The following is a 27,864-nucleotide window of genomic DNA, read 5'->3' as shown; positions in this document are numbered from 1 at the left end:
ATTGAGTGAGTTCTGATAAGAAAGATCACTGTGCAAGTGAAATCTGATTATTTTAAGCAGGGAGGGGACAGAGAGAGTGCAAGGGTTGAATAAAAAGCAGAAAAAACCCCAGTTACCTCCTGAACATTGATAGCTCAACTGCTCTAAGTCTGCCATGAGGGTTAGAGCTTGTTTTAGATGAATGATGGATCTGGCAAAGAAAAACATCCCTCTCACCAGCAAAATGGTTTCTTCAAATGCCTTAGAGGAAAACGCCCATTGCAAAAAGCAGTATTCTCTTTTCAGAAAACAAATATTTCTTTGACATGCAAGCTTTAATTAGTAATTACATTCAGGCACACGATGGGACTTTCTCGTAAGAGAAAAAATTCCATTCCGTTTGTTTTCTCCCATTATTTTTTTCCCTTATGCATTTGTAATACAATCATGGCATGATTTTTGCGGTGGTCCTGTGCAGAGCCTGAAGATGGACTTGTTTATCCTTGTGGGCTCCTTCTAACTCAGGACATTCCATAATGCTATGGGAGCAGAGATTGCACTGCCAGCCCTTTGTAAAGGGAAGATAAACATTTTTAAAAATCACTTAGATTTAACATGAAAAACCCCCAAAACAATCTAAGATGAAGTCTAGGTAACAGATTTTAAAAGCCAAGTTCCAAATAGCGTATGCAGAAATACACACTAAAAATGCAGAGGCAGCACTGCTACAGAAACAGATCTGGCAGCTGGTATGGATCACCCAAAGTCAAGAGCAAGACACTTCTGCAAAGCAGCTCTAGGATACAACAGAAACATCATCAGCACAGTGCAAAAATTTTTTTCTCCTAATGTGGCAATGGCGTTGCCAGCCATATCCAGTTTTGGATAGCAAGTTTTAAGAAAGATGTAATAAGTGGAACATACCCAGAGCAAAGAGACAAATGCTAAGGAGCCTATAAACACATTTAAAGGGAAGGAGACTGAAGGAAATCATATTCTTTTGGCTGAGGCGGAAAAAAAAAAAAAAAATTGCCTGCTGAGGGGCAGCAGACTAAATGAACCTCAAGGTGATCTGTGGAGTGTTACTCCAGATAGACGGGAATCAGTAACGGCCAAAGTAAGAAGAGAAGTCAGAGATTTAATTATCTGGGATGTTTTGCATGCAAGGTTTCCAGGAACAGACAAGACCAGTTAATTCTTTCTAACCAGATGAGAAAGACTCCTCTCTGTTTCATAAAAATCATATAAGGAAAAACGAGACTGGAGATGTACATTAATACAGTAGTTTAAATTCAACATGCATTCATACATTTTACACTAGAACTACTTTTACTGACTAAAGAGTGCAAATCTGGTTTAGAGCCAGTCATAAATATTCAACCAGAGCTTTAATTTGAAAACACAGATAAATGACTGAGTTTCAAAGTTTTGCTGAACAGAGATCATTATAAAGACATTGTACCAGAGCACCTTTAAGGGCTCAGCAAGAGGATGGGGCTGGACTAACAATACAGAAAACATTGGCATTACTCTCTTTCTCGAGCCCCTGTTATTGAGAAAAGTCTATGGATCTTGCAGACAGAAAGAAACATTACCTATCTTCTCTGCACTTATTAGCTTTTTTTGCCCAAATAGGTAGTTTAAAAGAAGAGCCACCACTTGTGATAATTTGGCTATACCTGAAGGATATCCAAGTTTGTGATTTCTGCAGTCTTACTTGAAATCCTGCGTTCTTATTCAAGGAAGTGTCAGAATGCTAACAAAACCTAAAGGCTGTCAAGGTGAGAGGAATGACTAGATTTGTCTTTACAAACAAGCTCTGGGTCTGCTGGTAGACAAAACTAGCACTGAGAGATAAGAGAAACAATGGGAAGGATTCTATTGATTGATGAATGGAAAAGATACTTGAAATTCAATATTGAAATGAAAGATGAAAGCAACAATGGGGAAAAACCCATAAATCCCATAAAAATTAAAAATTAGGCGGGTTATACATTAAAAGGGGAATCTCAGGCATTTCGGGAAGTCTGTACCTCTCAAGTACTACAGCCAATGGGGAAAGAGAGAGGGAAATGCGGCCGGGAAATTAGGATAAAAAGGAGGCTGCATCCTCCGAAAAACTGAGAGACCCCAGGGGAAATGCCCCATGGCTTTTCCCTTTATTCGAATAAAGTAAAAGGACTCCTCCATCTCCTTTTTGGACACAAACCTCTGGTGTTCGTGGATTAATTTTCCTAACAAAGGGCACACTCTTTCTGATCCAACATCTCTCAGAAGGTTTTAGGCAAGGAATAACATGAGAAGAGTTTCTCCTTGGTTTGTTTTTTAAGGAGTACTCCTACATTCTGGCATACATAAGCAAAATTAAGGAAAGCCAAACAACAACAAAACCCCTCAACCAAAACAAACAAAAAAACCCCAAATGCCCAAGCCAACCAATCACCTCCCACCCAAAAAAACCCAAACAACCAACCAAAAAAAAAAACAAAAAAAAAAAAACCCAAAAAAAACAAAAAAACACCAACAAAAAAAACACCCAAAAAACCCCCCCAAAAAACAAAAAAAACCCCAAAACCAAACCAAAACAACAACAACAAAGAAAAAAACCCCACCAAAAAACCCACAGAAAAGCAAACACTAGAAATTTACAAAGAAATAACATCTGGGTTAGCAAAAACTCCTGTCGTGTGATAGCATTTTTATTCCCTCTTTAAAGAGATTGATCTTTGGAAAAGCTGTTTCTTCTTTGGGGTAGATGTCAAAATTTCAGCCTGGATGTCAGTTCATACACTCATCGTCTCCAGCTTTGTTCTCTATTTTTATTAGAATATGGAGCACTGTTGGGGGTTAGGTTTGCTCCTTTTTGTCTTAAAGATTTTTTTCCCATAAGTTACTACGAAACAAAGTGCTGGTACTTAGAGGGTACTTGACTAACACAAAAAGACGTGACCGAGGGAGGGGGAAGATCACATGAAGTTTGGGGGAGGGAAAATGACAGTGCTGGGGGACCTGAGCAGGTTCTTCCTGCTCTCGGTGTCGAAGAGCACGGTCAGGCTGCTGCTTGCTGCGACTGGAGTCCACTGTCAAAAGAAAGTCCAGCCCTGGGAATTCTACATCCATCATCTGCTGGAGCGCCCAAGAATTCGGAGCCCCTTCGCCTGCCTTGCTGGAGCTGGACCAGCCCTGTCCAGTCGTCGCGGCTTCTTCAGCACTGCTCACTTTGCTGGGACACTGCCCTTTGCCTGCCAGGGCACCCCCTGCCTGCTGGGGACCCCCGCCGGTCCAGCCACCAGCCCCGGAGTGTCCCACCATCCCAGCTTGGTGCTCTCGGGGTCCCAAGGGATCAGACTGCCCCAGGCTTTGTGAAACAAAGTCCCTCGAGGTTACTCGTTCTGTTTGTTTATTATTAATGCTGTAGTTGTTGTTTGTTTGCCTTGTTATACTTATTAGTAAAGAACTGTTATTCCTTCCCCCATAGCTCTCCCTTAAAAGCCTCTTTAATCTTTCAAATTATACTAATTTGGAGGGAACGCATTGGAATTCCCCAATTCTAGAGAGGCCCCGCCCCTCCCTAGCAGATACCTGTCTTTCAAACCAAGACAAGCACAGGGGTTGGGGGGAAAGAAGGTGCGGGCATGTCTGGTGTTTACTCTAGGTTCACCCAAACAGAACCACTCCAGAGAAAAGTCAAGAAGGATCTGGACTGTAAAAAGTCTCTCACTTTCCCAATATAGATCCACACAGGCATCTGGAAAAGCAAATCTGAAACAAGAAGTCTGCACCTAGGATGAGAGGTTTTGCCCCTAACGTTATAGTGTCACAATAATTTAAACCAAGTAAGGAAAGAAAAAAGGAAGAAAATATAAATATAAAAATCTGATTTTGGTCTCTTTTCCCTTGTGTCAAAACAAGTGCTTACACAATAACTCTAACTTTTTATAGATAAATTATTAGAAGTATTACATATATTATTTCAAGTATTAGAACATGTGTTATGTGCTGAAATCTGTGGAACACCTTTATCCCTTATATATAAAGAATGACAGTAAAAAGGCACTCTAGATGAAAGAACTGAGGAAAGAAAAAACCCAAACACACAAAATATTTTAAAAAATGGGTTCAAGCTGAAATTTTACAGTTGACTTCTGGCTTATAAATATAGGAATAAAGTAAGTAGGTGTACACACAACAGCTTTATCCCTGAGCCAGAGCTACAGGACAACTACAAATTAAACTACACTTGAACACAATTCTAACTTCTCCCACTTAAATATTTTCTTCCCCTCCACTGCACAGCATGACGAAAAGAACATGCTGAATGAAATGCCACTGATTAAACAGACTTATTAAAGAAATATGGGTATTGATCTAGTATTGATACCCAACTGTGACAGACAAAAACTCTCTAACAGTTTAAAGTTAGAAAGTGTATGTTTATTATGGCCGGGCAGCACTGCGGGATATTTCCCTAATTCGCACTGCGAAATTCACAGGTAATTACAAATCCTTTTATTTACAAAAGTGCTGAATATCCAAAATACAAATACATGTTCATACCCCTGTCACCTCCCATTCCTCGCTTCGTATGCTAATTGTCAAAAAAGGCTATTAAGCATGCGTACTTTGTTTCCTAAAATAAGTCGGGGGTCTCTTCTGGGGAGGGGTCACCCAAAAGGAGGAAGTAAGATGAGTCTTCCTCGTCCTGACCTTTCTACCTTTTCAATGCATTCGTGACAAATGAATCCTTGGTAGAACTTATAGTTTCCTGTGTTCAATGGGTCCTTTAAGCAGGAAATCTGCAGCTATCTTATGTCCTATTTACCACATTTTGTTTTTCATTAAAGCACAGCCACATAAACATAAAGCTGACAAGCAATGAGTTACTAAATCCGGGATATCTTATCTAAGATCCGCATTCTGTTAACTGTGAACAAAGCTTACCTATCTACTTCAGCTATTTCAGCAACTTACTATCTTAACTTTCCTAAAAATCCCTAATTCTTCAAATTTAATGTCTCAAGACCCTGAAATACACACTTGAAGTGTCGAGCAGAGCTGTTTTAACACAGGGAACCAAGTTAATGTTGTAAGTTTACCTTCATCCGAATTAAAAAAAAATATACAAATTAATTAAAACCTTGGAGGTTGCATTTATACCTTTAAAATATGTATTATTACAAAAATGTCTTCTGACTTAGACAGGACACTAAAAGAGAAAGACTACACCACTCTGGCTAAAGCATGTGCCAAGTTCCTCCTTCCCCTCCGCTTCCCAGCTGGGATGCAGGACTCGGTGCAAGGACTGCCCGCAGCTGAACCCACGTCGCGTTACCATCAGGGCTCTGAAGAGAGACTCTGCAGAAACCTCACACGGCTCTCAGCTCGCAGAGCCAGCCCAGCGCCGCACCGCCCACAGCGCGGGGGGCTCCCAGCGCCTCCCGCCGGGCTCCGCTGCGCAGCGACCTTGGCAGAGCCCCCGGCCACCGCGGCTCACCCTTTCCGGCCCCGCCCTTACTCTGAGCTCGCAGACATCAAGGAGCGGGAGGAGCCGCTCTCGCTGCCGGTGCCCGCGAACTCAGCGCCTTCTCCCCCGGCCAGCTCCATCCCCTCGGCAGCGCCGGGCCCGGCGGACGCCATGACAGCGCGCCGCGCAGGCCACGTGACGCACGCCGCGCCCTCCAATTGGCCGGCGCCATGGAGACGGCAGGAAGCGCGAGGGCCCGGCCGTGAGGGGCCGCGCCGCGGTCCCGCCGCGCTGGGGGCAAATCGACGTTGTAATGGGAATTTCCAAGGGCCCAGCCTCCCCCGGCCCTCGAAAGGCTTTCCCCGGCTGAACAGGAACGCATCATGCGGAACCAGACTTTATTTAGCTTCCTGATTCCGAGATCCCAGCACCCGTCCCCTAAAAGACACCGTTAGTGAAACTGGAGAGTCCTGGGGTGAGACTCAGAGCGTTATAACCAAACACTGATCAGGAGGGGGAAACACAAGGTAAAAAGTGATTCTCGGGTCAAGTGGTAAAAAATGGGATGCCTCTGTGCTTTATTTTATGTGCTATTATATTAATTAAATGAGCTGTGAGAAATTAAAGTAGCTTCTCCTTAGATTTGTCAGGAGAGCAGTGCGGTTCAGGAGAAGCAAGGATGTGACAGACCCAAACAAATACCTTAAAATAGCCCATGCAGTCTGCACGTGTAAAATCATGCACAGTCGAGACAGAGAGACAAAAATAAAAACCCTACTCGGTTTTCAGAACTTAAATTATTCACATCCATGAAAAACAAGACCTATGGCAGCCCTGCAGACTGTGGAGCTGTGTCAGTAAAACCATCACGACACACATGGTGAGTAGGGAAAGGGCTGGAGAGTAATTGCTGGAACATGTTTAATGCGCTGGATTTAATCTCTGCTCTGTAGGATATTTGCACAGCTTCAGCAGTGAGGTTTTATAGCGCTGGAACACTATGGAGGAGTGACAGGATCCTGGTATGAAATTCCTGTACTTGAAACTGCTTTAGGGAAGTGTATATTAGTAGGTGTGATTTCAAGTGAATTAACAGACAAATGTTTTGGACTCACATCCATGTGATTAAAGGCTTCAACTGGAGTAAAAATGCCTGTATTAAGTACTGTGGCCATTCTGAAGTCGCTGTACAAGACCTGATTTCACAGATTAATTACTGTTGCATGGTTATGAAGACTACAAACCTATCCAGAGGGGGAGACACAAACATTTCGTAAAGAAAAAAGTTTGCTCTACCACGGTTTCAATTTAGAAGTAGGTGAGATACACTGTCCCACCCTCCCTAATTATGCTTACATTTGCAAGCACTTTTAATACACAGAGCAGCACACTGAAGTGTTTCTGTAGAGAAGTGATAGTCAATGCCAGATGGTGCTGTTAGTTAAATTTCACTGAGTTCAAGAGTTGATTAATTGGTTTCAGTGGTTTGCTCATTAAGTGAGAAATCCAGGCTCTCTCTCAAGGAGGCACTGCTCTGGCACCACTTGCTATTTTATAGGAATAAGTATATTATGAATGGAAGGATGATGGAAGGCTTTAGTCCTCTGAGAGGAATAGCTGGGAGCCTAAAGACTTCACTGAAATGAATGTGGAATTTTTGCTGCTGTGGGAACAATTAAAGATTGCAGGATGTATCTCACACAGCAGGATCTTATTTCAGTGAAGACACAGATTTTCCCACACAATCCCTCTTGAGAGGAAAGCCTCTCACTTCTTGAGCACAAATATTAGGATGAGACTTGAAATAATTTGTCTTCTGGCAGACACTTTACACTTAATCCAAGTAGCTGGGGCTGATGCTCCTCACTAAGGAATCCATGAGCCTTCTATGCTAAGCTGCTGTTTTAACATCCAGATGGTAAAAATCTGCCAGGGGGCATCACTGGCATCTCACCCTCAGGCTGCTGAGGCACTGCTCACCCTCACTGGACAACTGGGTAATGAGCACTTGGGAGTGGACAGTTAAAGCCTGAAGATTGTTCTGATTACCTGTTCCTGCGAAGAACTAAATCCACGTGTGGAAATTTATTTCCTGAACAAGAGGGGGGTTTTTTAATTTTTTTTTTTTAATTTTTATTTTGTTGGATTTTTTTTTTTTTTTTTGGCTTAACTGGTTTCAGAAGCTGTTGTGCTTTAAAAATAACACCTTGCCTTGATCCGTGCCTGTGTTCAGGAGACTGAAGTTAAAAGAAGACAGGCTAGAGGACACACTGGTTCCATGCTTCAAATTACAGCTCTTCATTAGTGATAATGAGATAAGAAGGCCCTAAATGACTTGTTAATGTTTCATTTTTTCCTTTCTGCTTGTTTTCAGATCACTTAATATTTCCAGGAAGGCTCCACCAATAACTGGACAGACACAAATCATATATTGTAGATAAAATATGATATGTAGCAAGCAGATAAAACAAAGAGGAAAATAGTTTCATCTTTGTTCTTCAGATGTGTTTCTTGCTAACACCTGCTTTACAGAAAGAAAAACTAACAAAACCTGAGTGGCATTATATTTCACTTATTGGTTCCTGTTTGTTTCTTTTTTATTTCTCCAGTGCAGAGCACAAGCAAAATATGTCAGAAATCATTCCCTCTTTTTGAAAGATTAAAGACAACACACAACTTTCCCCTCTCCTGCTCAAGGCTTTCTTAAAGGACAAAATACGTATTTCACATGGATTCTTTAACAATTAAGATTTTTTGATTACAAGGTTTCCATAAAACCGTCTAAGACTGTGATTACAGAATCTTCTGTTCACAATTCCTCTCACAGGACTGTGTAGACACCGTCCACAGCAAAGTGGCACCAACTGAGGAGTGACATCAGGCTGTCATTTTAACTGGGATATTTACAAATAAACAGACTCCACGGAGAATGAAGGCTACCTCCGGGACCAAAGAAACTTTGGGAACAAATGGTCTAGTGCTCAATAAATGAAATAGAAAAATACTTCGACTTCTTAAGCTTTCTGTATCAACTCTGATCACAGAAGGTATTTCAGGAGAACACAAAACCAACAGGAAGACAGCCGTGAGGAATCTGGGAAGAGCGGTACAACCCATCTCATTCTTTTGAAAAACACTCTTACAGAGTTAAGAGTTCTCTCCAGAATAAAAAGCAGCTGTATTTTTTTTTTTTTTCCTGCTTCTTTTACTTCACCTTAAATGTTTTAAATGCTCTTTTTAGGATCACCTGCTATGCATAGCAGGCATGTCAGGCATGAAAGAAAACCATTATTTGCAGTCAGTCAACATGCAAATGTTTCAAGCATGAGTAGCCTTATTCCACTTAAGAGTATATTAACATAATCAATACCATGGGGCAGCATGTTTTTAACCCGGCTCTGAAACAGAACGTTTTCTGTTAAGTCACTGAAAAGTCCATGGCGTTGTGTTTGCATAAGAGCACGTTTATTATGCATAAAGCAGCCTCAGAGTGCGCTGCCGAAGCAGGCTGATTGCAGCGTGCCCTCCTTGCTGCGCTCTCTGTTTGCAACCCCAGCGCACACAGGAATGGATTTCGCACGGCTGCTCCGTCTGACGCCTAGAACTGGAGTTAACAACCACTTGTCAAGTTTCCGTAGCGAAAGCTGCCTGGAAGTGCCCGTGTGCTTTTTCTGTGCAGCTGGAAATAAACCAGCGTGGCTGAGAAACGGGAAACGAATACTTAGCAGAACTGGAGACGAGCTTCTCTTGGATTCTACTGAACGGGATGCGTTTTTCTTTGTAAAGTTTCTGCGGCTCTCAGCTAGCACATGGACAATGCCATTAAGGGTGGCTTTCAGAGTCCTGCACGGGCCTGTTGGGCAAGATCCCATTGTCGAGATGTCTTTCTGGGGGCGTACCGTGGAAAATCGTCCGTCAGGGATGGTGAATGCAGGAGGAAAAGCAACTGTTTCTCATACAGTGTGCCGCCTCCTGTACATTCATTTAATGATTTCTTTACTATACCTCTTGGATTTGTGCGCGACTTAGAACACATTATCCCGTCCCCGTAGAGAAGGGTTAAAACGCGTATGGCACGGATGCAATAACAACCCATATCAAAGAGTATCAGCACGTTTCTCTGCTCACGTAAGAGGCCCGGGCTCAGCCCCGTAGCTCCTCTCACATGCACGTCCTCCCCTTTTCCAGGAAGGAGGGAGGCAAACCCAAGGGCGCCTCGCCTTGCCTTTGCCTTGCCTTTGCCTTGCCTTTGCCTTGCCTTTGCCTTGCCTTCCACACAAGGGCAGCCCCGGCTCCCGGCGGCAAGACACGGCCCTTCGCCCTTCCTGCTCGCCGGGGATCCGGAGTCCGTCTCTGCGGAGGGGCAGGGGTGCCAGAGAGCCTCCCGAGCTCGGGCAGCGGTCTCGGGCAGCCGCACCCCGGCCCCGCAGCGGCCGCTCCCCGTCCCCGGCACTGACCTGTGCAGCAGGACGCTCTGCACTGAGTCCAGGTCCTCCAGGTTCCTGGTGACGGGCCGCGGGATGCTGTACCTGCCCGCCCCGAACATGCCGCCGCCGCCGCATTGCGCGGCACCGGCACTGCGGGGGGCCCCGGGCAGGTGGGAGCCCTCGAGCCCCTCAGACCGTCCGGCGCCACCCGCGGGGCGCGGGGGAAGCGCGCCCTGCGCGGCCAGGAGAGCGCGGCTGCTCCTGCAGGGATTGCGCTGTGGCACGGTGTGGCTTCTGTCAGGAACTTGAAACCGTGAAAACCGAGTCTCTCCTCCGTGCTGTAAAGCCGTTCCTAACTGCAGCCGTAGAATTCCGCCCCTCCCTCCCCTCCCCCTCCCCCCCCTTCCCTCCCCCTCCCCCCCAGCTTCGTCCCCAGCTCCCGCTATGTGAGAAAACAGGTTTTCTCCATGTATTTTCCTGCTGGTCAAAGTAGCGAATTGTCCAGTTGATCCTCTTTCCTTAAGTAGCAATATGAATAATTACCAATCCCACAAAATCCAACCCAATCTTTGATTCCCCCTTTCACAAAATATTAGTTACAAGTGGTTTCAGATGATCACGGGACTCCTCACTGGGTTCCTATCTGTAAAATTCTGATGCAGTATATTGAATAAAGAGGGATGTGAATGTATAAAACGCATATCTGCACCATTTTTATTCTTTCCCGTGAATTACCATAATTTATTTTCTCTGCTCCCTTTTATGAGATCAGTTTTCTCTAATGATGAGAATTTTGCAAGATGTGGTCATCTCCTCCATGTTCTCTCCAACAGCTGACATAAGATCAATAGCTAATAAAGTCTTGCAATTTGTTATAAAAAACATAAATTTTAGTTTCCCTCAGACACTGTGCCTGAGGTAATTGCAGCAGCACAGCAACACAGTCGTTTCCCAAAAAGACCATTAAGACGAGGACCACTGGCATGATACACAATGGATAGCAAACTGGAAACCACAGAATATTTTAGCACCAAACTCTCTGGGATGGTGGCTACCACAAGGAGCAAAAGCTTCAGCTTTTTTTTGGAGACTTTGGCTTGAGTAGATGGTGGCAACAATTCAGTTTGGAGAGGGCAAATGAAGAATTGCAGTGAGTCTGTGGATGGGATTCTCACCAAGTAGTGTGACTCGAATATTTAGATGTCTTGACATTTTTTCGTCTTCTTTAATTTTTTTTTTTTTTTTTTTTTTTGTCTTTGACACCAGCATGAAATTTTAAGAGAAAGACAATCCCTTCTGAATCCTATTCCTGTCAAAGATGCGGAGCCACCGTCATCCATTGAGGTGAGCAACAGCAGCGGGACTAACAATTATCACCATAAAAAATCTGGCACCAGGATGCCAGGGAATCTGAATCCTGAATACACCAGGATTTAGTGTCTAAGTAGCAGTGACTGGAAGAGTTTGGTATGTATAATATCAAGATCAGCATAATGCTTCCACAGTGGGCACTGAGCAAAAAAATTTTTGCAATACCCACATCTTGATTTCAGAAAGCTGATGGAAAATTCATGGTGGTTGTGTCACCATTGCCTTAGAAAAACACTTAGGCACCATCCATATTTCAGCCTTTGCACTTTTTTTATGCCCTGAGGAGGCAGAGATGTTTAATTTGTACACAGCAGGGGTGTGTTTTTCCAATTCAATTAGGGTACGACAAACCCCACATCTGGGTCTAGAATTTGATGGTGGAAAGCAACAAAACCCCAAATGTTACCATCAAAATCACCCTGTGTGTCCAGAAGGCCTTTCAAAGATCCTTGTCAGCTTTTCTTTTTCCCTGGGTTCCTTCTCTCTGGGACACTGTTGTTGTTGTTGTTGTTGTTTTTGTTTTGTTTTTTGGTGTTTCTTAACTACTGAGCTAATGCTGAATTTAGTGGTAATATAATCTGCTACAAGTATTTTAGTTTTACATGGGTTTAAAACTGATTGTGAAGATCCTTATTAGAATTACTTGCAACTCAGGAAATCTAGAATGTGTAAAATATAAGTATAGAGACCCCCAAAATGTGCCAAGATGAAAGAAGGTGCCTTATGCTTTGTGTAGCTTATGAAATGGAAGATCACAAAGCACCACACTGCTGGTAAACAGGCCAAATTACTAATTTTAAAATCAAATAGAATGTTTTCTAGGTGTGAATTACAACTTCCACCACATTTAGTATGCCTAGACTCAATATTTATGGGTGACACAACTGGAAAATGAAAGAGGAGTGGAGAGTCAAAAGTGATACAGTGGATACTTTCAGAGCCCTATATTTTTTAGTGAATATATTTACATTACCTTAGTTGCACCTAAGTTTCTAAAGTTAAAAACGGGCCTGAGCTAGCATTAATCCTGTAACAACTTCGGCAGATACCCTAGCCTTTGACATTTACGAGAATTACTTTATTGAGTTTTATAGATTGCAATTTCGCTAAAATACAAAGTGCAATCATGTTGTGTTTTCTGCAAGATTTTAGGCCACCTGAAAGGAAGGTCACTATTCCATTTGAAGTTTGTCAGCTCCTGTATTTGTACACGAATGAGAGCACAGCACTACAGCACATTTTTCTGAATCCAATAAATACCTGCAGTTGGAGAAAGATTATAAAATCCTGCAGTCCAGAGAAAGCTAAATCATTAGGGATTGGGGAAGGAGGAAATTCAACCAGTTTAAACACACAGAAATGACAACAATAATGAATTTTAAGAGACACCCTGCCTACAAAGTAACAATAGCATACCTGGGGTCCCCTTCTATTTGTGGTACTTTTGCTGCCAGCTGAACTGCCTTATGAAAACCCTTTTGCTTTGTTACAGAACAGTTGTGGTCTTGCTGATGTAAAAGGAAAAAAGAAATAGCAAAATACTGTGATACTATGACATACTCCTCTTTCTGAAATCATACTGTGTTTTTTTCTCCAGCAGGCTCTAACAGATTATACAACTATTTCCTATGCTGACAAGGTCAGAAGTTTTTGAGTCATAATCCCATTCTGGAAAAAAACTAAAGGAGGTGGTAAAGCTACTTTTGCAAGATCTAAACACTTTTGATCTCCTTGACTTGGCTGGTGAGTTTTAGTGTGCTCAGGGATCAAAGATTACCCAGCATTCATGGGCTGCACAAGGTGGAAATCAGCTTATTATTTCATATGTATGATTGTGTCATTTATGTCATGAGGCATTAGCACATGATGGGGAGAGCTGAAATGTTTTGGGAGATACTTCATTCCTTCAGTTGAAGGAAAAAAGTCCCTGTTTTTTGTTGTTGTTGTTTTTTCTGTTTGTTTACCCGTAAGTAAAGGTTACTGTACTGTACTCAATTCCCAAAGTAAGGTCCATGGCAAATGTTTGTTAGGGTACAAGATTACTCCCCTGTTCTGCCATTCTGTCTAAAAATATTCCTCATATCTACAATGCTTTATTTCTGGTATGACTTGATCTTCTGCTGATCTAACAGTGGATAGTGATGGCAGTTATGTGGCATGGGTACTGTTGTTCTTGAACAACAGGCTAGGTTCTCCCTCACCATAAGATGCATCCTCAGGCTGCTACTGCCTGTCTGTTGTCATGTTTGAAAGACTGAGGAGTGGGATTGGTAGGGTATTTTTCCAAGGCGATGGTTCCAGGCTCTGCCTCTTGCCTACAAACAATTGTAAAGAAGGTAGAGGCAACCTCTAATTTTCACTTCTGACACAATCAGATATGGACATCCACCTCTGGATTTGCTTTTATTCTCATTGAAGCTAGTGGCATATGGAAAAAACCCGAAACACTGACAGATTTGGTGTTACTGCATCACTGAAAGAATAGCTCCTTGTTTTGTGTCTGTACGGAGACAGCTGGGTTCCCCAAGCTGTCCTATTACCTTCCTTGTGTTACATCAGCACTGCACTGCAGTGAGCAGAACAGCTCTGCTACACTGAGTTTAAGGATCTCTTCTTCTCAGACTGCAGGGGCACTAAACATTCTGTGCATTCAGGCTCTGCCTTCTGTCCAGCCTTGCAGCAACAAGCGAGAAAATCCAGTTTATTTGTCAAGCAAAACTCCTACGGTTCTGGGCTCTCTTTAAAAGCAGCCACAAAGGCAATGCTTTTGGCAAACTGGTGAAGTCATCAGTACAGGAACCCCTGAAAATACAGATTTATGGTCTGTGGGGAAACCATTAATCTAATGAGTAAGTGATAAACTGAAGAGCAGCATAGGATGATGTCACTAATTTCATATAAATCTTCCAGTTCTGCAAAGAATCTTCAGCTTGTAGAGCAGTGGGGATAGGTTGGCAACATGTGGCTACTTCATGGCCTTTAAAATAACTTGCTGGATTCTTATTACTTCCTCTAAGACAGTTTTTGTACCAATGGGAAACCTCAACCTAGTTGAAATGATTACGTGACTGATATATTGCAAAGACTGATAAAACATGATTAGACTTTGTTAAATTGAAACTGATAAAGTTCTTGTAAACTTGTCTATAAATGAGTTTGTGGCCATGTGCTCTTGTGAGAAATAGATCAGAACCATAAAAAGGGGCAACTTATGTTTTATATGAACATCTGGGCAAAGTATAAGAATGTGTGGCAAACATGCTAACTAAAAAAAAAAAACCCAAACCTTTGACCCCAGATTTATTTTCTAGGATTGATTTTATATTTTTCTCTCCTTCTTAACTCCAGCTTCCGGACTTGTCTGAGTTTCTGGAGGCACAGACTTTGGTGCATTGCTTTGGAACAGCCTGTCTGTAATTTAAAAATTTACAAGCAAATACATGTACTTTATATGTGCCACCTCACAAAACAGCATTTTTGGATTAAGAGGGATTTTCTTTTTGTGTGAAAATCTGAGAGAAGCATAGATAGAATTTCTACGAATTAAACAGTTGATAAAACTAGTTTAATTGTGAGAGAAGTAGGATTATTTTAAAAGCTAAAGATTTTTTAAATTTTCCTGTCAGGTGTGCTGGGAATCCTCTGCTTCTTAAATATATAAATACATAACACCAAAAGCAGCCACAAATAATTTACAGCATGAGAAAATAGATACTCTTCTCACTTATTTAATTTTCATCAGAGCCTATTATTAAAAATGTAAATATTTCACCAAGCTACAAAATTTTAAAAAAGCAAAATAGCTCCACCTGGTGCTGATCAAAGTTTTTACGATTAGTTCCAGTCTCTCCGTTTGCGATTATTGCTGTACAGCTAAACCAGCAGCTTTCGCAATATCAATTTGAAGTCAGATAAAGAAATAACCTTATCACTGTTTCTATTATTAATGCTTTGGCTCCTTTTTCTTGTGGACCTTTCTTCCCTCTTAATCTTTATCCATTATTTACCAGTTTTTAGGGACTTCTAGAAAAAGTTCTTCTAGCTTAAACATTCTGGATATGTGTAAGGAGTTTTCTTTGTTTCTAATTATTTCTGGGCTTCCTTGCGATGCTCAGAAATAAAAGGATAATTGAGGTTAATCCCTATATCCTGAAAGGACTTGAGCTGTCTAAAACCTGTCAAAATCAAAAGTGCCTGAGGATGAATCCCTAAGAATTCAATTTCTCGGCATTATATATTTATTTCTGAAAATAGTTCCCCATTCATTCCTCCTCAGTGACTGATGGTAACATTGTGATCACTTTGTCCCACAAGCACCACTTTGTGTGCCACTGTTTTGCTTAAGTTACTTTTTAAAAATGAATTGTCTATTATTTCTTGTGAAGTAAAAAATTACAAAGCCGACACATTCCTGGAATAAACATCAGCACATTCATAAAATAAGCAAACCAACAACTAGGTAAACTCTCACAAATGAGTAGGGGATAGCTACAACATTGTTTTGGAGCATTTTTTCTGTTCTATTTTGATGTGTTTGAAGTATGAAAACCAACTAAAAATTGAATTTTCTTCAGATTAATTAAGCAGAAGTAAGAAATCGCTGACAAGGAATCTAAGAGATACTAGGGACATATCTTCCTGAGTGCACACAGCAGGAGGGTGAGGAGATCTGAGCTATACCAAGCCAGAACCTTGCAGAACAAGGGTTATACTGTGTGAGAGAGTTGCTTGAACATGAAAGCATGATCAAAGCTGTTTAGCTTGGGCATAGTGCTGTAATGATACACTGCTGCTGCTGTGCTGCATGTCAAATCAAAGCAGTCCCTGCTCCAAAAATAATTGTTAGTTCTTAGATAGTTGCTAGCTAGATGACAAAATCCTGATGTTTGTGTAGTTTTTATGATTTTTGCCGTTTTGGGAGAGAATTTTGTAAATACATTGTGTCGTGTCTTGGCTTGATTTTGTCTTCCAGCATCAGGACTGTTTCTCACTGTGTCCACATATGAAATTCAGGGCAGTCATGGAGTTGTGGTTTAGGATGGATACTTTCCCTGTCTCTGAGATAATGCAATTCTAATCAAACTACAGTGAAACTTCAGTTTCTTCTGGTCTCTGAAATCTCAGCTATTTGTTTGCCTTCCTTCTTATGGATGATCTGTGTTTCATGGTGTGGCTCTGTTTACAATGGGTTTGTTTTCAGTATCCACAAAGGGACTTAGAAGTGCATCTAACCAAGCTTGCTAACAAAATTTCTCTCTAATTTTTAATTTCCAGGCCAGAAACACTAGAGGGCATTGCAAGTTCTGTGCTCATTCGTATGGTAACTCCACAGTGCTCTCCTGTAACAGCAGTCTTCTTAGTGAACTAATAAATAACTCAGATTAACTAATAAAAGCTTGCTAACACGATGGGAAAAGCTGTGGAGACAATTTTCAGACTGCAAAAAAACTTCTGGCTCTTAAATGACAAATACAGTGTTTGCTTTGGTCAGCAAGCACACGCAGCACACACCATCAAAACGAATATAATGTGAAGATGCATGTGGATTTCTCTGAAAAATGGAAGCAAAAACTATGTTACAGACATCCATTTCTGCAAATAGAATTGTCTGACTTGTGACTGGCAGCTGTCAGGGTTATATATTCCAAACCATCTCTGGTCCAAAAAGTATTATATTTTTTCCCCATATGCATTGTACAAAATCTGTTAAAAAAAAAAAAAAAAAAAAAAAAAAAAAAAAAAAAAAAAGCTGATAATTTCACAAGGATCAGTTTTAAGCGAGTTCAAAACTTTGCATCTGTTTTTATAAAGAGAGAAGAAAAGTACAGACAGAATGTATATACTTGAAGGGGGGATTTTAGGAGGAGTTTGGAAGTCAGTGATGGGAGTAGAATTTGCAACTCTTCTTTGATTCTGCTTCCAAAAATTCAGGCTTTTCAGAAGCTTCTGTCCCCTATAAAATGTCACTGATTGTTCTTCCTGGAAATAACCGTGCAGGAAGAATTCCAAGGACAAAGAGAGTCCTTGAGACAGAACTGCTCATATGGGATGCACAGAGGAATGTCTTCCTTTGAGCAGACAAGTTATTTACCCTCCCTTATCTCTTTATCTGTTTTAGATGCCTGTTTGTGTCTGCATGTGTCAGACATCAAAGAGGTTTGTGTTTGGTTTGGTTATCTTTTTTTGTTTTCTTTGGTTTTGTTTTTGGTGTTGTTTTGTTTGTTTGTGGTTTTCTTTGTTTTAGGAAAGTGCAAATTGTGCCACAGTGTGAGAGGTGAGGGAGTGATGCAAAGTGATGCAAGGAAAGGCAGCCTCCTCCTGCTTCTCTTATTCCTGACAGCTTGACAAACCTGCACTGGCTGTGCACTATCACAGGCTTTAGTGTTTAACCAAAAATGATAAAGCCTGGATGTTTTTCCATAGTCATTTTGCATATTGGTAACTTTCCCAGCCCATGTAGCTGTTTAACAGCGTCTGTCACAACTGAACTGTTCTCAGGAATGTTGAAGATTCCATATCCAGAAAAAGTCATTATTCATTTTTCTAATCTATTTTGGAAAAATCACAGGAAATGGAGAACTAGGATACATACAGACAAAGATATCATTATCAGGAATATCAGAAAATCAGAAAGCTGACTCCAATGAAATTTGCCTCCCATGACTTTAGACCAGTCTCTGCAAAGGTATCTTCCCATTAGAGAATGAATCCTAGGAAGTTCTGCAATAAGAAAACAAGCAGACAGCACTTCTCTTTTGATTAAAGCTTTTGTGCAAAATCCAGTGTAGAATGTAGCATTTGACTTGCAGATAAAAATAAGGGTGACTAAACTTATTCTTTCGATAGAAAATATATTATTTGAGGAACTGAATTTTGTAGTTTGGCTACAATATACAATATTGTATAAAATTTCAAAAAGTATGTTTTGTAAGGAAAACAAAAAAGGGAAATGAGAATTTTTCCTCACTGGATTAGTGTTTCAAGTTCACTTTCAAAAAACCTGGTAATTCAAGATAAACAAGAGAAATGTTGACAAGGTTATGGTATATTGTATATTTATCTGCTAACAACAGGAATAAAGAACAAGTTTCAGCAAGGGAGAATATCAAATGAGCTCTCTCTCAACCTGTCATAAGCTCTGGGGCTTACAAAAATAACAGACATCTTACTGCATTCTTTGCAAGTTGTCCATAAAAATCTGTGAGGCTTGAGATCACACAGAAATGTTTGAAAATTACAGAAAGTCTGCAGTGGAAGCTTACAAAATGAGGACCAGATCTCCTATAGTGTTTTCCAGTGGAGCAGCAGCAGATTTGTGTTTGAGAGTTCAGGCTTTTGTGAATTGCTTGCTTTCTTGTTACGAAAGACTGCTGGCCACTAGCTCTGGTTTTCACTGGAACAATTTCACTGTAAGATTTAAAAATATTTACATTCAGTGTTGGATGCTATGGGTTCTGCTGTTTGGCAGCAGGTGTTATGACAGAGAATTAAGGTGCTGGCAGATCAGCTATAGCCCAACACTGATGAGATGAAAGTTACTAAGGAACTCAAGCACAGTATCTTCACCTTCTGCACCAGAAATACCTTGTGTTCTGTCATTATGTTTAAATCTTGTTTTCTTTGCCTCAAATATTCTTTCTGTTCATAATCAGCTGTAGTTAAGAACTTGGACAGTTTATCGGTGTTTACTTGTCATCCATCCCAAGTAGTGGCAAATCATAGAATCATTTTTTTTCTAGCTATGGCTAGTCAGAAAATTATTTTTTGCTTATTTGGTGGTGAACTTGCCACAGCAATCCATGCATTAATCTGAAGCTTTCAGGTTCCAACCAACATAAACTTTTAATATCTACTGTCTACTCTCCCTGGTACACGCTGTGGGAGGGTTTCCAGCATATTCCTGGCATTGACTAAGTAAAACACGGGACATCTGTTTGTAGCCAGGTTGAAGAGTCAGATGCACAGCCAGAACTTGGCCAAAATGAATTAAAGAACTTTTTATTGACTGTTGCTGCTGTCTATCCTGATTTCAACACCTTTGACTTCAGTGAGAAAGCATGTACATTGAGTTGAACATTAAAGTCACAGTGTACTTTATGCAGATGTAATTGCATTTTTTAATTATCAAGATAAAGCCCCATTTCCTTCTTGGGAGAATCTCAAGTGCTTTAATCTGTAAATTATGTGTACATTTTTAATGTGCATAGAACAGCTGTGTGACTGCCTGTTAATATTCAGTGTTTATTGAAAAAGAAGATTGGGATTCATCAGGAAGATAATAAGAAGAGAAACCAGATCAGCCTATTGCCAACTAGGAAAGTGATATGAAAACTCCAGACTTCCAGGGTTGAAGGAGACTGCCATGATATATACAGGGAAAAAGGAAATATTCTGTTAATTTGGAACGTAGACTAGCTTAAAACTCTTTGTAATATCTGGTACCTGCTGCACAAACCACTGCAGCTTATGTCTAGTTGGGGCTCTCTTAAGCAAAAGTGGTCTATAGGAAGAAAAAATTCAACTGCAGTACAGCTGAGCACATCTCTTCAATTTAAACCAGCATGCCAAAATAATACCGATACATTCCAGAAACATCTATAGAGGCAGAGCTAATGCCACTCTGCTTTTATTAATGCCTAGTTATGTCAGGATGCATAACAGACCTTCATTATTGTAATAAATCAGTGACAAGGTATGCCATAAGACATATTGTAGCTTAGCATTATGTTTTCTGATTGGTAACCGATGAGGTCAGGCTATGGATTTACTGGAGATCACTGGAAGGGCAAGGTGCAGTCATATTGTTTAGATTATGCACTAGTTTCCATCCCATCGTGAACTCTAAAATACTCTGCTTTTTTTTTCTTAAGTGTTATTAGAAACATTTAGAATATTTCTGCATGTATTACGTGTAGATATTATTTTTAAAATGTTAAAATGCTTTTAAAAATAATTTAATGCACCAACACTTCAAAGCTCATGGACTTTACTAGCTCTGGGACCTTTTTTGACAAGTACCTCATCAGGGTGCTGTGCATATCTTTGGGTATTTACAGGTTAAAGCATGCAGTTTTCTTCTTTATCTCACTGAAAATGGATGTTCAGAACAGAGAGGAATAGTTAAAGAGCTCTGAAAACAGCAGCTGATCAAGTAACTAAAAACACATTCTTAAACTTGGAGAATTGGATTCTCAGCTTTAAGGCCCTTCATGAAAAAAGAAATAAAATGTTGTCATTTATATTGCATCAGTTCCATAATAAATACAATTTTGGAATGTATGCAGATTTTTAAAGAGTAGTTCAGCATCTGACTAGAAGATAGAGCTTTGAAGAAGAATCTCTGATTTCATGCTAAATATTGAGGAATGCATTGAGGGAGCAAGTCCAGGACATTTTTTTGAACCCCCAAAACAGAACATAAAGTTAGTAACAAGTTATTTTCCAGAATTCTTTTGAGGTTGGATGTGGCCCGATTGCTCTCATCCTTTTGCAGGGCAGCAGAGGCAGCTCTTTCAGCTCTGTAAAGGGAGAACATAACAAATTGCCCTCTAGCCAGTTAAGGAATTCTGTAAAGGTTAAGGAGTTACATTTCTGGAGAGGAGCCCAGTTTGATCTCCTCCACAAAAGAGGCCAACAGTAACAGCAGGGTGTTACTGATTAAAGGCTGGAAAATGCAGACAATATTATTTCACAGAAGACTAAAGAAAAAGAAATCATATTGTGCACTTTTAAAATATATTAAAGCAAAGATTTAAAACCAGTACCTATTTCAGCAATTGTAAGAAATTATTTTTAAGTTAATAAGTCATTATACCTAACAACTTATGGTATAGATAACCTTTAAATAATATTTCTGTATTTGAAAGATTTTTTATTTCCTCAGATATAAAAACAGACATTCCAGCTCATACTTTGGGCTCAATAATAAATTGTTTTCCTCAAGTACAGGATTTAAAGAAGTAAATTCTGCTTAATCTGCAGAAATCACTGGAAGCAGCCTCAGCTAGCATCTTCCCCAGAAATCATGGGAACTTTTCTTGAGTACTGAGCCAAAGAAAGAGGCCAGGAAACACCTGACTGCAAATTACTTTGTATGTTGTTAATAGACCAGAATTGCCTAGAACTGCTTTATACTTCATATGTCAGTAAGAAGTTCCTGATAACCTTTCTCTGTACTATAGGTCATTATCTCTTTTGTCTTATCTGATACCATCAATGCACATGAACTTTCAAAATCCTAGACATTTTCTACTGATAGTTGTGCTCGTGTTTGCTGAGTCATGGAAGACTTCCTTTGGGCAAAGGTAGTTAACAATCTTGTAGGTATAAAGGAAAACAAGAAGCATTTTGAAAGATTTCCTTCCCAATTTTGCTATCTCTTTAGTTGCTGGGCCAGCATTCTAACTTATAAAAAGGCAGTTTAAGAACTCCTAAGAAGTTAAATGGGACAATACTGTTACTTTCCTGTCCTTATATAGTGAAGAATAATAAACTCATTAGTATCTTGAAGTAATGTTTTATAATTGAGGCATCTATTCCTTTAATGGTGAATGCAGTTAAAAATCTGTGCCCTGTGTCCAGTTTAAATTTGTCTTCCTTCAGTTACAGCCATTCTCCACATTGTTCTTGTTAAACAGAATTCATCTTTTTTCTTTTACTGAAGATGACAACTCTTCAGTTGTTGGGTTTTGGTTTTTTATTTTTTTTTAAATAAATATGCTGCTGACCAATGTAAATTCTGTCAGTCTAAGATGAGGCATGGAGAGCTGAATGTGTCTTCGTGTCTGTGGCATTACCTTCTCCACCTCATCCTCCAGACTTCCAGCCTGGCACTCTTCATGGATTCCACTCATTTTATCAACTGCAATTTTATATTTACTTCCAGATCATTGATCAAAATATTAATTACCAGTAAATTTAGTTCTAATACCAGGAAAATCCTATCAGATGCAGTTTTATTGGATTAAGACCTATAATGGATATACATTTTCAGATATATAAACAATTTTTTCAAGCTAGTTAATGTGCTGTTTTAAAGAATAATTTTTCCAAATATAATTTAAAAATTTACACATATTGCCATTTAGTTTATAATGTGGTCCAAAGCCAAATATAAATCAAGGAAAGCTTCTTTATTTTACTCTTTACAGCATGAAGTTTGTATTAAATGAGCCTGATATATTTTTTTCATTTATGTTTAACATTTCCTATTAGGAACAGCTTAACCAATCCTGATTAACTGGAATGGGAAGAAACTTTATAAACCCATGTCTGCTATTGATTTGTCTCTACAGAGTGAATCCAGAAGCAGGAGATCCTGGTTTTCAAAATAACAGAAAATCCTTTTTACTTCTGAGTATTGAAAGTTTCCATCAGATTGCAGAGACAAGATGAATGATTTTCCCACAGTGGGTGATATGTTCACCATCAATAGGAGGCTGCAAAAGTCTATTTAGATGACTTATTAGAGGCCTGATGTGATTTTGTGATGTTTCACATCTTGTGCTGGTTGTACTTTGGGTTATTTCAACAGGCAGTGAATTTGATTATATAAGGGACAAATACAGCTCTCAATTTTTACAAGTTCCCATATTTATTTTCATGATGCTGTACTAAACATAATCGGCACATTTAAAAATATGCACAACATTTGATTACTTAAGCATTTTTATCTCCTAGTGTTCCTATCAGATGTGGAGAGCTGTCAGCATGAAATGGGATCCTGTAACTTCGCAAGCTTATCTAATGAAAAAAAATAATCAGAACACCAGAACGTTTTGTGGATTTTTATTGTTTGGAGATGCCTGTAATTGCTTTGTATTGCAAAAAAATACATGCCATATTCCAACTATGCTCTCCAGAGAGCTGGATCAAGAATTTCCCTTGCTAGCTATTTCTCTGCCTGCTGGGGCTTTTGTTTTAAACTACCCATCTAGTCATTAACTTTTGCAGATTCTTTTATATTAAACACAACAGTTAAAAATGCTTTAATTTTATATTTTGTTATTTGTTAAAGCCCTCCAGCTGGCCAGATTTCTCCTGTGTCAACATTCTGACACTTTTGTTTAGAAGATATATCACCATGTACAAGACAATGGCCAATGAAATCTCTGTTATCTCTGTTTGACAGGGAATGCTTTGAAAGGCTCTGTATTTTTAATGAATAGGAAAAATCAAAGACTGAAGAACATCTTGGGCCTTTGCACATAACAAAGGGGGCATATTTATTGACTCGTTAATACTGGATGTCAGATGGCTGTGGTGAGAGTCATCAGTCTCAAGTGTTCCATCACCTACAGAGAGTATTAAATATAGAATAAACACTCCAGTAAAAACCGAGGGGCCATTTTTCTATCAGAATAGCGGGTGGGTCTATTAAGTTAAATTATTAACAGTGAAACTGAAGTCACAAACCCTCAGATGAAATTCCAGGCAATGACTCAAAATTTTATAGTTTTCTATCTTTGATTATTCCTTCCTCCCCAAACCTTGAACATATTTCTTTCTACAACAAATTCTATCCTTGATTATTCCTTCCTCCCCAAACCCTGAACATATTTCTTTCTACAACAAAAATAAGCCATCTTCCTTTTTTTTTTCCCCCCTTCTCTTTTGACTCTTCTTTCAGGTTTGGTATTAATTCTATTTTTTCCCTCACTTCCCTTGCAGAGGTTTTAACAGCTCATCTCCCTCCATTCTATTCTGTTCTTGTCCTGTACTACTGACACAACTTCCTCGCTGTTCTAACACTCAGTATTTGCTTCTCTAATTTCTTATCTTTCCTTAGAGCTCAGTTTTTATGATAGAACAGTCATGGGAGCAGCTCCAAGAGGTATGGTTATTGTGTATGTAAAGGAAAAAAATAGTTATAGTGGTATGATTTGGGAAATGTAATGGCCATGTATTCATTTTCCCAAAGGTATGTAATTTCTTTTGGCTCCACTAGGATAACCAATCTAATTCTTTGTGTATATAGAAAGGCTGATCATGCCTGAATTTAAATTATATAAATAAGCCTAATTTCCTGATAAACAAATGAGAAAAACATTAGCTCACAAGTTTTTAAGCTCTCAGACTGTTTGGGTTGGATGGTTCTCTGGACATTCCTAAACTGACCACAGCGTGCTATTAGATTTTTATATATGGAGTAGCGAGACCTTAAATAACTTAAAGATTCAAATTGTTCCTAACTGGAACTGATCATACTTCCTGATTCTTGAATGTTTAAAACTGGACTGGGACAAGACAGTCTTAAGAGGAAATGTGAGCAAGAGATTTCCATGGTGATTCCTATGCACAGGTATGTGCAGGTGCGGAGGATAAGGTGTTGGGACCCTGGATTGCATAAAAACTTCTTGGAGTCTGATTTTCTCTCAACAGGCCAGAACTAAAATCCTCAATATGAAGAACCAGTGAATGAAAATCTTCAGCAATATGACTTCTTCCATTGGTAAATATATTTTTGCTCCAGCAGTTTCAGCCCATAGAATTTTCCTGGATCACGTAAGAGTTTACTAGGACAAGAATGGGTATAACGTCTCAGGACAAGAGCAATTGACAGCCCATTTGATACCCTATAGCAAAAGCTCCAGGAAAGTGTATCCTGCAATTGACCCTGTGATGTCAGCAGCCACTGCATGTGCTCAGGGGGACTTAGCTCCAGCACTTATTTGATCACAGGCCAGGTCTGCTGATTGCTGAATGTAAAAGAAAACAAGAAACACTGAGCAGATAACATGAAATTGTGTAGAGGAGGAATTGTGGCTGAGAGAGTTCAAACAGAACATTTTGGACTCCAGTCAAGAAACAGCTGAGATTATTTGGAAAAGAGTATAAGGCGAAAGGATATGCCGGTGAAAAGGTCAAAAAGGAAGTTTAAGGCAAAGCAACTTGTCTTAGACACTTGAGAACTTTGAATTAACAGGTAAAGCTTGATATTGTTGCAAAGAACCAGCAGATTTCTCAGTTAAGCCCTATCAGGCTGTTGTGTTTATGACTGATGCATCCTGATGTCCCTGCTCAGATACAGCAAGGCTGGAGTAAAACATGTCCCAGATCATACAAGGTAGTTCTTACATGGAAAGAGTAAGATAGGTGTAACCAGTTACTAAATGTAGTGTTTGCTACATCCTGTACCCTAAGAAACTGTTTACACTTATGTAAATAACATTTATGTAAATAAAGCTTACAGTACTTATGCAGTTAATTTAAAAAAAATTAAAGGTCAGGACGACCGGCTGACAAGGGACAAAATTTGGAATCTAATTATGCTTTCATTAGTTCTTTTAAAGCTTGTTCCTTCCAACACAAACTTCTAACTCCTTCCTGTGTTTCATAAACATGCCTGCAGACTTTGTGATCAAAAGGACACAAAACTACAGCTGAAGTTTGGCTACAATTTAGCTTGGCCTGATGTGACATTGTGGGGATCATTTACTGCTCCACAAGAATCAGCTGACCCTTGCAGAGCTGCCTGTTTCAGAGGAACGATAAAGACACCAACACATTAATTTGTTTACTATGACCTTGTTATATTTCAGTAAGCAGGGGTTAAAGTGAAAGTGATGGAAATAGAAAACTTTCTGAAGAGCCTCTCTCTTAAGTTATCACTAAGTGTTCAAGATACCATTACATAACCTTCAACTCAAATTCCCGTAAGTATTGCAGATTAGGGAATTCTGTTGTACACAGTAGTATTCCTGTGGCTGGGGAGCTTACAAATAAAGCAAATGGAGTATACAAATAAAAATGGGAGACATTTCTATATTTGACCCTGAAAAATCTCCCACGATCATGACTTATACTGTAGCAGGGCTGTCTTGTACCTCTGTAAAGGTACTGCTGCAGAAGCTGTGTATTTTCTGTAAGATACTGAAATGTGCCCTGACCCAGAAGGACTAGAAGAGAACAGTTCTCTGACTTGGTGACAAGAACTCTTAGTTTCTGAGCACACCAGTTCCTGTCCCAATAATTTTTTTAAAAAATATGCTTGGGACAGTTAACTGTTTCCATAGGAGACAAGGGAGATCTAGAACATCTCAAAAACAGTAACTGGGATTCCTTATGTTTTAGAGGCCACCACAGCCTTCTTCATTTTGTTTGCCTACCTCTAAAATGCTCCCAGGTGAGGTGTTGAGGCAAAAATAGGCACAGGACAAAATCATTAAGTAAAACTTTCTTTTGATAAATAGCCAATTTCACAGGAAGTGTCAGCAAGTTGTGAACATGAATGAATGAAGAGAGAGTCATTCATTATTAATTTCAACATGACCTCTAAATTTCTCTACAATCATTGCTGCACCAAAAAGCCCATCAAGTTTCAGCCAAAAAATTATTACATGTGTTATATATGTATTAATATATGTATTGATTCAGGATTTTACCTGTTTTTGAAAATAAAGCAAAGCTTGAGAATGGTTAGCTTGCAAGAGCACAAATACGGGGCAGAAAAAATAATTACCTAACATTACATGATCCCCTTTTCAAAATGACACAGTTCTTGACTAGATAGTATACACAGGATATAATCATTGGAGTCACAGTTTTGCTCTGTCAAAATTCCCCCTTGCAAATGGTGTTACACCTCCCTTCATGGTCCAGAAACATCATGGAGAAGAGAGTGCTAAAGTAAGACTTAAAACAGCCTCATTGCATGATGATTTAAATAGACCATCCAGAGAGAAAACATTAATAGAAATTCTGTGATAAACAGAGCTTTAAATTGATGTAATAAAATAAAATGTCTCAATTGTTATGAAAACATTGCTGAGAGCTGTGAACAGACTCCACTGCTTTGTTTTTAACATTCAGCTGAATTCTACGTGTATTTTAATATTTGTTTGTTCTGAAAACATAGCAACCTGCCTCAGGCAGATCAGTAACAGGCAAGCTGGCATAGTCGATTGTATAAGGGATTCTGAACAAGCAGCTGAATAGCAACTATTTAAAAATCAGAAATCCTGTTTAAGAGAACAAAATAAGAGAGTCTGAAGCATTCTCTTTACTAGATTTTTTTTACTATTTGAATTGCAACAACAAAGGAAAAAAACCAGGCCTCTTTCTTTGAATGGCATTGTTGAAGAAATTCTTTTCAAAGATAACAGTAAAGTAGAAGTGTCTTTGCATACAGGCCAATTTGCATCATCCTCACACACAGAGAAAAGTCAGTAACCATAGTACTTTTGTTTTAAGTGCATTAAATATAAGAACTGCAACATTCACTTCTCTCTTTTGAAGGAAAAGCATTATGAAGTTACAGAGATAATTATTAAAAAAACCACATTCACCAATTCTCCATTAGAATTTGCCTTCTTAGCATACAGATTGTTGTCATATATCAAAAATTCGTCTCAAAACTCATGCTCAGCTATGTGTCTGGAGTGATTCTGAAGGTGACAAAGGGCACCTGTTGTTTTTAAACCCTTATACAGCTCTTCTACCGTAAGAACACAGTTGGCTCACCCCACTCTCTACCTCTCTACTGAATCTTTTCTCTTTCCCATTTCCCTGACCTTAACCTAGTCCATTTGCTCTTATAACAAGCATGCTAAATTCTTTCTGTCAATAAGGTGGGTCAAATGCTTTCCTTTTTAACACCAGTGACTTTTCTGAGGCTGTTTATAA

The 27,864-nt window shown here is 39.6% G+C and overlaps 1 protein-coding gene across 1 annotated transcript in view; it reads right to left on the bottom strand.

Moving 5' to 3' along the window:
• Positions 1-5,620, bottom strand: part of INTU (inturned planar cell polarity protein) — a 39,381-nt gene extending 33,761 nt beyond the window's left edge. Inside the window, exon 1 of the mRNA XM_040065568.1 lies at positions 5,495-5,620. Coding sequence (XP_039921502.1) covers positions 5,495-5,616 — 122 coding nt within the window. The 5' untranslated portion in view covers positions 5,617-5,620. The remainder of the gene's footprint in view (positions 1-5,494) is intronic.
• Between the last annotated feature and the right edge of the window lie 22,244 nt (positions 5,621-27,864).

This window comes from Hirundo rustica, chromosome 5, assembly GCF_015227805.2.
Source record: "Hirundo rustica isolate bHirRus1 chromosome 5, bHirRus1.pri.v3, whole genome shotgun sequence".
Lineage (NCBI taxonomy): Eukaryota > Metazoa > Chordata > Aves > Passeriformes > Hirundinidae > Hirundo > Hirundo rustica.
This window is presented reverse-complemented; position numbering and strand designations above follow the sequence as displayed.